The sequence below is a fragment of the Piliocolobus tephrosceles genome, chromosome 9 (assembly GCF_002776525.5).
Source record: "Piliocolobus tephrosceles isolate RC106 chromosome 9, ASM277652v3, whole genome shotgun sequence".
Classification (NCBI taxonomy): Eukaryota; Metazoa; Chordata; class Mammalia; order Primates; family Cercopithecidae; genus Piliocolobus; species Piliocolobus tephrosceles.
The window spans coordinates 29,437,172-29,449,186 of record NC_045442.1 but is presented as its reverse complement, the minus strand read 5'-3'; the positions used below and the strand labels follow the sequence as shown (position 1 = coordinate 29,449,186).

Sequence of the window (12,015 nt, the reverse complement as noted above, 5' to 3'; positions counted from 1 at the left end):
ACGATCTCACCCACGTTTTCCTCCCTCTCTCGGCCTCCTGACCCACCCCAGGTCTGCCCCATGTGGTCCCTGAGCATGCAGTGTACTCTTCTCCTGGGATCTGTGAGTATAACAAACTTTCTTTGCACTGGCAGTTGACTCCCAGTGTGTTGGCCTTGCTGTACTGAAATAAAATAAAATCTCTATTTTAAAACACTATACTACATGGGGTTACTTACTGAATACTGTACATACTTCCACTTTAGGTAGACGAGGGTGCCATCATCTCTCCCATTCACCAGAATGTTTTGTCCATCCATTGAAATTCTCATTGACTGAATCCCATGACCCTGGTGAGAATGACTCCGACACCGAGCAAATGTTTCCTCAATAGTTAAGAAATAAAGCAGAAAAATTACAAATGCAATTCTACCACATGGCTTTTCTAATGGGGTTATATGCCGCTTTTTTGTGGATAAATCATTTTCTATTTGCTAACAGCATTTTAATTGGTATGGAAGTAGCCAATTGGCAATACATAGCATTTAAAATCCCCAGCCAAACCACGTTCACCAATACTAATTTGTTCTTCCACTACCTTTGTGTAGTATGGAAGGACTGGGATTATTATCACCAATTCACAATAGGAAATCAGACACAGAGAAGTGAATGAATTGCAGAAGTCTATAAAGCTAGGGAAGTGGCCTTCAGCAAGCAGAGATGGTGCGTTCCAATGACTTCAAGAGTCAGGCAGGTTCTATTTATGTGTGAAGTAGCTGAGTGTAATAAGCGAGGGTGACAGGCACTGTGAAGAATGGAAGATAACATGCTCTGAAGGATGCTAACTAAGCCAGTTTGATTAGAACTCAAACAATGCCTCACCAATTTGGTATATAGGGCAACAATTTAAAAACTGAGATTTCTGAGTCATACTGGTTCTCAACCATGATGCCTTTTCTCATTTAGTTTTTTAAATAGGCAATACGTTCAAATGGTTCAAAATTCAAAAATTATAAAGGAGTATTCTGTGAAATCTCCTTCCTGTTCCCATGACCTAATACTTCCAATGGCAAGCAAGGTAATTAGTACCTTCAATATCTTTTCAGAGTTTTTATGCATATATAAGCAAATTTTTATGTACATATAAAATGTTTCTCTATATGGGATTAATATACACACCCAAAATATTTTTTTAAGAAAACAGCTTACCAAAGTAGAAACGTCTCGGATACACAGAATTCCACATTTAGCTATTGTTATGAGCCACAATCCATGTGAAAACAGATAGAGCATTCCAGGTCCATACTGTCTGCTTTGTACTTTTTTGTATGGTTTAAGAATGTAGGTACCTATATGTTCCTGCCAATCAAAGAAAATAACCACATTATAGAAAAGATCAGGTAAGCAGCACCTTTGGGTTTGCAGATGTACATGCCTGTTGTACATTGTCATTGTAAATAAACTGATATGCGATAAAGTGGGCACCTGCGTTTGCATCATGTTTCCCATTTTTGCAAATAAAAGTTTGTTTCTGCCAACTAAGTAAAGTCTTCTTTATTTGTTTACTTGTCATTAAAAATCCTAGCCTACACTGATAATCTTTACTTTTACTAATCATTTTATATATCTTCATGCTTAAGTCAATATTCCCCGTATGTTTCATGCATTCCCACCTCCAAGCCTCTGCACATGTCCTTCCTTTTGTCTAGAATGCCCTTCTCTGCTCCATCCCCACCAGTCCTGCCCTGCCTCCCTATATGAGCACTGCCCACCAAAACTGTATGCAATATCTCTCCATGTCTAAATCTGACTTATTTTTCAAAGTCCAGATCAAATATTGCTTCCTTCATGAAACTTTTCTTGAATCTCTCTTGCCACTAATCATTTCTTCCTTCTCTGAATTTCTATGTCTAATCCTGGCTACTCTGGCAAAGAGGAGCTTTGACTGAAGAATTTAGAGGAAGGAAGGTAGACCTTATCAAAGTGGGTAGATAGACATCAAGGGAAACTGACAGTCGGTCAACAGGCAGAAAGCAGGAGGGTACTGGGCCATTATGTGCAGCAGGAGGTGACACAATGCATGAGATGTCTGAAGAGAGTGTAATGAAAAAATGCCAGAAACACAGTTTAATTATTTTTTGCAATTTCGGTTATGGCTTAGATACAAAGTTCCACTGCAAATCAAATCATCTACCTTGTAGCCCTTGGCATATGTAGAATAGATTTCCTAATGCTAGGTTGGTTTTTAAGGCATTAAACTAATATTGTGTCATCTGCATGTTTATCTGACAAAGATGATGTATGTGGCACAAGTATCAGGTTGCTCAAATATATTGTATGATGGATTAACAAATAACACTATATACCTAGCTCAAGGGAATTATATTAATATAATGAAGGCATTTGTTAACTGAACTATTCTGTTAACGTGGTCAAGAGGATCATATCTAATCAGTACAATATGTCAATCTTGATTGCTAAGACAAATGAGAGCACACTTAAGTGTTGACATACTTCTTTAGGAAGAAGGTAGCTACAGATGTATGGCACTTGACTACAGAAGCCATATATTTGTTTACTTTGAAAGTCCAAGACTGCAGAGGACAGAGTGTGCTCCAACTCATACAGGTACTTATGAATGATTTCATCTTTCAGCCTTCCTCTTTCATCAGCAAAAGTTGTGGAAACTATTAGATTTGGAAAAAGAAGAGAAATCACTTGCACCATATATTACTTTTGGTTTTTTAAAATTATGAACAATTATGAAAAGCAGAATAAAATTTAAATGCTCAATTAATATTGTGGAAGCTAGTAGGTGATAAAAATGATTTAAAAACACTTGTCTCCCTAGAAATACTTTGAGTATTAAATGACTGATAGTGAGTAAAATATTTCTGTAATGCCTTGATGAAATTTTAACCAATTAACTTAGAGACATATTAAAAGAAACCCATGGTGGTATAGAGAAAAGTACTTTGAGGTTGTCAGCTCTCTTCTGCTCTATAATTATATATTTGCAAAACTGCCAACCAGATGTATTTGTCATTAAAACAAGGAAAAAGTATCTATTTTCTCATACCTTTTTATCCAGAAAACTTTCTTTATAATTTTGTCAGTGAAGGGAACTACACTGTAATCTATCTGAATTTAACCATGTCTATTCAAAGCTACAAAACAAGAGACATCACAAAAATAACAAATCAATTTGATGTGTCTGTTCATCCTATCTCTTTTCTTATGGTAATAAAGCAGACTCATGAGTCAGGAAGCCCAAAGGAAAAGTCCACACTTCAAACTGTTTAGCATGTTGGTTTTACTCTGTAAAGGTAGACAAAAGGTAGCCATTTTACCTCTTCACATGCCAAGAGAAAAATTAAACAAACCCAAAAAACAATAACAATGATGTATCTGCGCTCAGGAGCAGAATTGGTTGCTTGTGTTTTCTTTACCTTGTGGCAGTAATGTAGGCAGTGTGAGTATCTCCAGCCTGCTTCTCCCTGCTTCCAGAAGCGAGGAAAGCACCATCACTTCCACTATGTCTGTTTCTGAAAGAGACACTGTGGATATCTGTAAAATGTCTTTGGCCACTTCTGAAAGCAAACAGAAATCAACACCACAAGTGGTCACTGATAAGTTTAAAGAATCTTTTACCTTTCCAATTAAGATATCACCCGTGGACTTGCCTTCACTAAATCTTTAGAATCAAATTATTTGCTGGACATTTAAAGTGACCTTTAAACATAAGTTACAGGGACATTTTTGATGAATGGATGAGGGATTCTCCTGATTAGATGTCTAGACCAGCAGATTCAAACCAGCCCAGTCTTCTGGGTTTCTTTCCCAGTCAGGGTGGCCCGAGAGTGAATCATCTCCAACCCCTATCCCTCCAAACCAGCACCTGCATGCGCTGGTCCCCACAAGTCCACTCCAGACAGGTTACCTGCTCCTAAGATTGGGTAAACTCAGGCATCGGCCTTCTTTGCATCTGTGCCCAAGGACTGTGGGTGTGGTGGAAACATGTGACTTTATGAGCTTGCTCCACTAGAAAGCCAGCTGATCTAACCTCTGCAAGGTGTGCCAGGCCTGGAGCCCACCTTGGATTTGTTCCAGATTCACTCTTCCACTCTTCATGGGACTGTGCTGCAGGTGCCCACTTTCTCAAGCCCTTCCCCAGGCGGTCAGCCGATGACCTTCTCTCTTCTTTAACAAGGAAGACCAAGGACATCTACATAAACTCAACCTCAACTTTCTTATCCTGAGACTCACATTTTCCCCGTTTGTTTCCATTTTCTCTCTTCATTTCCCGACATTGATGTAGGAACAAAATGTAATCCCTTCCTGTCTGTGATTTTGAGCCCATTCCTCCAACCTCCTATTAGACTGTACATTATTAGTCACCTCTTTTTAGCTTCTTGTGTCCCTTATGGTTCCTTTTACTCAGCCCTCATGACTCCCTTGTCTTCAAATAAGAACCTTCCTCCAACTCTGCTGTCCCACAACAGTTACCATCTGATTCTCCTTTCTCCACTGCAAACTTCCTAAAATAGGTTTGGCACTTTTTGACTTAATTTTCTTACCTCTATTCCCTCCCTAACCTTCTTCATTCCAAAGAAGTAGCTCTCTCAGGGATCACCTGCTGACTGGCAAATATATGAGAGCCTGTCCCAGCCCTCACCCTACCCATACTTCAGTGTCAGCCTGTATTTTCATCCACCTTCCTTCTTTAGGCTGTTTCTGGAGAGGATGACTCCCAGTTCTCTTATTACTCTGGCCCAGCCTCAGTTTTCTTCACTGCCTCATATTCCTACTCCATCCTTCACACTGGTATCAGAATCAGTCTCTAAAAACCAAGTCAAATCATGCCAGCTCCATCTTGAAACCACTGACGATGGCTCATTAACCACAGAACAATTCCAGACTCTTCGGAATGATATTCAATGTCCTTCCTCTTTCAGACTTCATTGCCATAGTCATCTTCTAGTGAACTCTTCCATTTACCTGTTATATCAGACTTTTTTTTTTTTTTTTTTTTACCATTCCAAGTACCTTTGTTTGGGTTATTATTTTGAGCAGGAATACTAATATGTCCTATCCCACACCTACGAAAATCCTTTAAACCCACTACTCTAAGCCCTTGGAAAACTCTCCTCCAATCCTCCACATCCCCTGACCAGTGCCCACCTTCACCTCCACTCCTCTCCTCACACCTGGCAGAATGAATTGCTGCTGTATCTGAGCCTACACACCATTCTGCATTTTCCTCCTCTACTAAATTGTCTCCTCAATATTTTCATCTCCCTATAAGGCCTAGGTTTGGCATTTTGCACCTAGTAGGCACTCACTAATTTTTATAAGTCACTGATAAACAAATTAAAAAATTTAGGGGTGAGACTTGGCAAAGTGTGAGGAGCAAAAAAAAAAAAAAAATTTTAAGGAGAATTTAAAAAAGTGTATTTGGGGAGAAAACACATATACAATTGGCATGTAAAGCCAGAGAGAAAACAAAGAGAAAATTCTTTATTAGAGATAAAATATTAAAAAATATTTTTGAGAGAAATCAACCCAACTTCTCTGTATGTTAATATTAGAAATGTTCAGCCATTTCATTTATTCAATAATTGATTCAAGAAAATTTGTTTAGCATCAACTATGTACCAAGCAGATAACTCTAATATTCCAAATACATCAAAATATAATGTGAGAATTCTCCTAAGTAACTTTAGTTATTTAAAAGCTACTCTTTCAGAAAATATGCCATAAATAATTGTTTCAATATAACTCCATTTTCATAACCTTAAATTCTTTGAAATAAAGAATTTTAAATATTTTAAATTAATATATTTTAAATTAATCAGCATTCTATGTTGTACCTGTGAATCCAATAATCTGAAATGAGCTTGAGGAGCTGGCACAGATAATAAAGACTTTTCCTTCTGATGTTCCAACTAACAGAAATATTCCTCGCTGATCATAACTAGAAAAGAAGAAATCTGATGATCAAATCCCAATTGTTTCACCAGCTAGATGGTGAACAAGTTTATTGAATGGCCACAGAGATATGTTCAAAGCCAGTCATTTTTACGGTTTGTGATGTTTAATATTCTCTGACCTTATAAAAGTGGAGTGATTACATGTAGATATAATCATTGTACTTTAGGCCAATGCTATTTCCAAATTGCAACTTTAATAAATACAGTCAAGAAGATTCAGTAAAGATGGGCAGTTGGTTCATCACTAGTGAATGAAACATGTCAGTAGAGCTTTCTTGATGTTTCAAGTGCAAATAAGCAATTCTCAAATTAGCGGTGGGTGTGACATTTCATTACCCTGTGTCTGGTACCTGGCAGTGGGAGGAAGAATGTAGTGAAACATGTCTACAACTTTATCAAATTAGAAAAAGTGGGAAGACACAAATTAGAATAAGAGGATCTGAGAAAGGAAAGGCACAAAAAATGACAGTGCAGAAGGGCGGGGGGTAAGGAGATTATCCATCCTTCCCCACTGAGCTAGGGTGGTGGAGCTGGGCATTCCACAGTGGCAGGGCCAGCTCCCAAGTGCGCTAGCTGTGTAATGTGTAATCTTGGACAATGCTTCTCTTCACCTCTCTCACCCTGAATTCCTAATTTGTCTAATAGGGATAAGAGTAACATCTTTCTGACTCGTGTTTTGAGGATCACATTCTATAAGCTACAGTGATCTCAAGCTGTAAAGCAGAATACAAATGTCTGTTCTTATTAATACCTAATAATATAATAAATTAAAAACAGTAATAATGATAGCAACTACAAGTCCAAATCTAATGTCTGTATATTGTCATCTTAAAAGTATTGTTTTGAAAGTTTTGAAATACTCTAAATGTTCATTAATATACTGTTTTTAAAAAATGATAGAATATTCATATAATGGAATACTATGTGGCTATAAAAATAAAAAGGCTGGTCTTTATGTGTGGATATAAAACATTCTCCAAGATATACCATTAAGTGAAAAAAGAAATGAGGAATTGTACATAGTTTTCTCTTTTTAAGAGCAAAGGCAGTGACTCTGGAGCCCAACGACCTGGGTTCAAATCCCAACATTTGCCATTCACTATCTATGTACTATTGAGCAAGTTATTTAAAATCTTTGTGCCTCATCTTCCTCACCTGTCAAATAGAGACAATAAGAGTGTTTACCTCATGGAGTTAATACAGCAGAAGTGCCTGGCACACTATATATACTTGATGGCCATTGATACAAATAAAAAGAAGTGCTTATTATGTTTTGCTTGTTCATGGATAAAACATCTCAGGAGAGACATGAGAAGTTGGTACCAGGCTGCCTGCAAGGACAGACCTGGGTATGGGGGGTACTTTACTTCACAGCCCTCTGTACCTTTGGAGTGTTGAACTGAGTGAATATATTAACATTCAAAACAAATGAAACATGTAAAACTTAAAATTAAAAGAAGGGATGGCTTCACTAGAATTTTCAACAAATGGTGACACAGAGCTGCTCCTGGAAGCAGAAGGGACTTACGTGACATGCTGCACGGACGATTCCGAGAGAAAGGCTTTGTGTACGACCTGAGGGGATTCCTTATTATATACGCTGATGAAGTAGACAGAGCCACCCTCCGTGCCCACGGCTGCAGAGAGGGAGGACGGACAGCAAGCCAGAACCGTCGCCTGTTTAAAATAAACCCCAGATGCGTATCTGCATTGTGCCTGCTCTCCTGCACGTAAGAATGCTATTATACAATGTATTTGAAAAGCCTGCAGGATGAGAAGAGTGGCAAGTGTTGTGTGTGGGGTTCTTTCAAATTATAGCCTCAACGTTCCTGAGCTGATCAACTGCATAAGACAGCACAGGAATCTGTACATCTTATTCTTTTATCCTAAAATTAGAGTAATAAAAATTATAGAGAGATTTCTTGAAATTTAAATCATGGGTTCATTTTTATGTCTAAATGATGATGATGAAATGATTATGCCAACAATCTATCTAAGTGATTGTGAAACAGACCAATAATAGTCAAAAATAAAACAAAAAAAGGTAAAATAAATTCTTAGCATCTTGTAAACATTTTAAAATATTTATTTATTTATTAGCGATGGAGTCTTGCTCTGCCTTGAACTACTGGGCTCAAGTGATCCTCCTGCATCAGCCTGCCTAGTCGCTGGGATTACAAGTTCAAACCACCACACCTGGCTTTTAAAACATTTTTATAGATCCTGAGATGCTGGTATGAGTAAGGAAGACTTAAGAAAATAACTATATCACTGGAAGATGTATTCAGTCACCAAAGAAATGCATAACAGATTCCCACTTATCTCACAATGATTTATACAGAATATGATGTCTAAGAGAATAAGTTGACTTTCATAATACTATAGAAATCAGTATTCTTTCCCTATAAATACTTTGTTGATTGTTTTGAATAAAATCATGGAACTTAGGACTGAAAAAGAACGTAAGAGATCATCTTGCAAAACAGAAAACGCAGGCCAAGGAAGTCCAGCAGCTTACCCAAGGATCCCATATGTGGTGACAAACTTCAGAAGAAGCACCCAGGTGTCCTGCCTCATTAGAATGCACACAGCCTCCCAACTGAGTGGGCTTTTTGTAAAATTGAAAACCTTTATGGGAAGTGTGTGTGTGTGTGTTCCCAAAATAAAAATAATCAGCTGAAATTCTCCTTCATTCCAGGGCAATGGTGTGCAAGTCTAAAAATGTACAGTAAGGGCCAGAGGAGTCTTATGTACCCTTGCAGGTACCATCAGGAGATGCTGATAGTGTCCAGGTATCTTGACACCGTGGTGCTGGACTGGGATCCCCCAGGACCACTGCCTGAAGGAAGGCAACACAGTCCCAGATACAGGCAGAGAGACCTGGCATCAGCATTACTGTATCTGTATCAATTCTCTGTAGGGTAATGGTACCTGTATCCCTCGTTGCCCAAGAGGAACAAGGTATATCCTGATTATATGGGCCCCTGGGTGGGTTGTTAAATGTTTGTATGCCTCTAATGTGTGAAAGGACATGTGATTAAATGCACTTGTAAGATCTCTCTTAGTTTACTATTTATAATAGAAATGAATACATATAACCCTTTGTCACAGAGATTATGGAGTCTTTTCATATTTCAAGTTTTCTCAGTAAGAAATTTTATCTTTACTTTTGTGGGAGAGTTTTATTTATCACACTGAATTATCTATCTTTTGCATCTTATGTAAAATATGATGCTTGGTCTTTTATAATTGAGATTTTAGTTTTATAAAAGGGAAGGATTGAAACTCCCTACCTAATACCAAGATCCATTTCTCAACTAGAACTGTATAATGCAGCAAATAACACTACTTTTTTAAAAAAAAGACAGTATTACCATTGTTTCTTGGTCCTTTTAAAATGTTTTTTACGCAAAATGCACTGTGAACATGGCAGAAATAATGGTATCACATTGTGGTAGATGTTGCAGGCAGTGTGGTTTGCAATTCAGCATCCATATGCCCTCCTTCTGGAAAATCTCTTGAATATTCACTGAGAAACTATCCTTCCCCTACTTTCAGGGACGAGTGGAATGAATCTAACTCCCATTTCCAGGGCTGAGTTGGTGCATTAATTATGCACTTAATTGCATTTCTCATCCCCTGTGCATATGATTAGTTTACAGATATTATTAAGACATTAGAAGACATTTACTGAACCTTCTGGAAAGAAGAAGCATCTTTGTTCTTCCTCCTCCTACAGTAGGAATTTTTCTTCCCTCTCTGATAGTATGATGTGAGGTTGGCACCTGTGGTATCTGGGTGCACCTCAGCGAGGCCTAAGATGAAACTAAAGGCATAGTGTGGAGACAGAAAGACAAGGTCTTTGGTATATCATTTAAACTGCTGGACTGAGGGCACACATGAGGCCAGACAAGTTCTGTACTTTATAGTTGATTGTGCCAATAACACTCACTTTTTAATTTTTGGCTTAAGCTGGTTAGAGTGGCAACTTTCTTTCATTTCTAATTGATTCCCATTAAATGGGACCATTTAACTAGTTATTGCCAAAGGGATATTTCATTTCTGAGAAAAAGCACTTACTTGCTGATTCAGGAGCACCCCCTCTCCCTCCAAAACACCTTTCAGCACTCTCTTCCTCTCCTGCACACAGCACAGAGGAAGTATTTTTTGATGGAGCCCCCATCAGCCTGGCTCCCCGAGAGACTGTGCAAGAGGGACCCCTGCCAATCCATAACGAACTTACGGCATGAGTAAGATATAAACTACTGGGGTTTCAAAAACAACTGCCGCCACAGAAAACCTTACAGCTTTCTATAATCAATATGGTTCTATCTTGTTTTCTATAACCAATGCTATGGTTCCACTCTTGGGGCTGTGGTATATACTTTACACACAGGGATTACTCTAAACCTAGAAGGCAAAAATGCAGTGAGGCTTCTATAACAAGTATTTCTACAGACTATTGTCGTGTGAATATGAAAAGGTAGATTGGATTAGAATTCAATATATTTTTTTAAAATCCATTTATCAAGTATACTTACTGGGGTATTCAGATAAATCTTGCTTACACAAGAACAATCCTCCAGCCACCAAACACAAACTTCCCCTGAATGTGTAAGTGTCTGTAACAAAAAGAAAAACAAAAACTCTACATGGAAAATAAGACTTTCCTATGGAAGCATGTTCTGACTCCCTTTCCAGTGTGTCGATGATTTAGTATAAAATTTCATTTTACTTATGTGGATTATAAATACTTATTTTATCATTTCAACGCCAATGCTTCGTTTCTGAACGAATATTAAATATTATCTTTAATGCAATTTAAGTAATACATAATAACTAATTAGTATTAGAAAAGTAAAATAAAGATTTTTCATGTAATATATTAAAGATAAAAGTTGCTTATAAAAATCAGTAAAACTACTGCCTAATGAACAAATATAGAAATAGGAAGCTATACATTGTTCTTTTTTAAATTACTAGAATTTATTTTTTTAGAGCAGTTTTAGGATTACAGAAAAATTGAGCAGAAAGCACAGAGAGTTCTCCTTCCCCTTCCCCTCCACACACCTACTACCCTACTATTAACATCTTGCATTAGTGTGGTACATTTGCTATAACTGATGAGCCAATACTGACATACTGTTATTGACTCCTTAGACTGAATTAATGTATTGCACATGGCAACTATTTCATTTTCAACCTCAAGTGGTGCTGCTGCATTACACAGAAGAAAGATACTAAATAAATACTAACAGTTTACTGAGTGCTGATGACTCATTAGCAATGAATGTGTTTTAAAATGTGTTAAAGCCTGGCTTGCAGAGCTTGGGTGGTGAAAACCAAAAGATGGCTCCTAAGATCTCAGTTGTGTTGGCTGTTTTCAGAAGATGATATTATGAAGTCACAATACGAGGGTATCATTCTAACTGGGGGGTAGATTTGAGGATGGAAGTGTCTAGCATCTCCACCACAGCCTTCAAGGACAGCCTCTGCCTCCTATTCACATTGCTTTGCCCATGAACTTTCAAAGTTACCCAATAACACATAAATAGGGATTTAAATCTCACAACATCATCATATCTTTAGTCCTACTGTGACACAGTAAAATATTCTTTACCATGAAGTGTTGGGTTCCGGGTGTGATGAAGTCAATTGCCTGAAATTTCCCATCACAAGCATCTAGGACTTTATTTAAGGTTGGCTCCTCACCAAAAGTGTAGATATAAACAGATCCCTGATAAATATACAAAAGAAAAGAAACATATTGTAATTGTTGTGTATATAGTTCAACAAATATTTATTAAATGCCTACCGTAACCAAGGCACTGTGTGGAAACAGATGATGGGAAATCACAGATCAACTCAGTAAGACCTTGACCCTGAAGGGCTTAAAATCTAGACACTTGATTTGTTTGTTTGTTTATTGATTGATTGGTTGATTCATTCATTCATTCACTTATTCATCATTTTATTTTAATTAATTAATTTTTCGAGACAGTCTTGCTATTGTTGCCCAGGTTGGAGTGCAATGGCACAATCTCCG

General features: G+C 37.6%; 1 protein-coding gene across 1 annotated transcript in view; it reads right to left on the bottom strand.

The window, feature by feature from the left end:
- Positions 1-12,015, bottom strand: part of CFAP43 (cilia and flagella associated protein 43) — a 107,364-nt gene that overhangs the window by 56,892 nt on the left and 38,457 nt on the right. Inside the window, exons 9-16 of the mRNA XM_023206210.3 lie at positions 11,590-11,706; positions 10,511-10,591; positions 7,498-7,646; positions 5,850-5,953; positions 3,429-3,569; positions 2,494-2,666; positions 1,189-1,338; positions 235-365 (exon numbers count right to left, since the gene is read on the bottom strand). Coding sequence (XP_023061978.2) covers positions 235-365; positions 1,189-1,338; positions 2,494-2,666; positions 3,429-3,569; positions 5,850-5,953; positions 7,498-7,646; positions 10,511-10,591; positions 11,590-11,706 — 1,046 coding nt within the window. The remainder of the gene's footprint in view (positions 1-234; positions 366-1,188; positions 1,339-2,493; positions 2,667-3,428; positions 3,570-5,849; positions 5,954-7,497; positions 7,647-10,510; positions 10,592-11,589; positions 11,707-12,015) is intronic.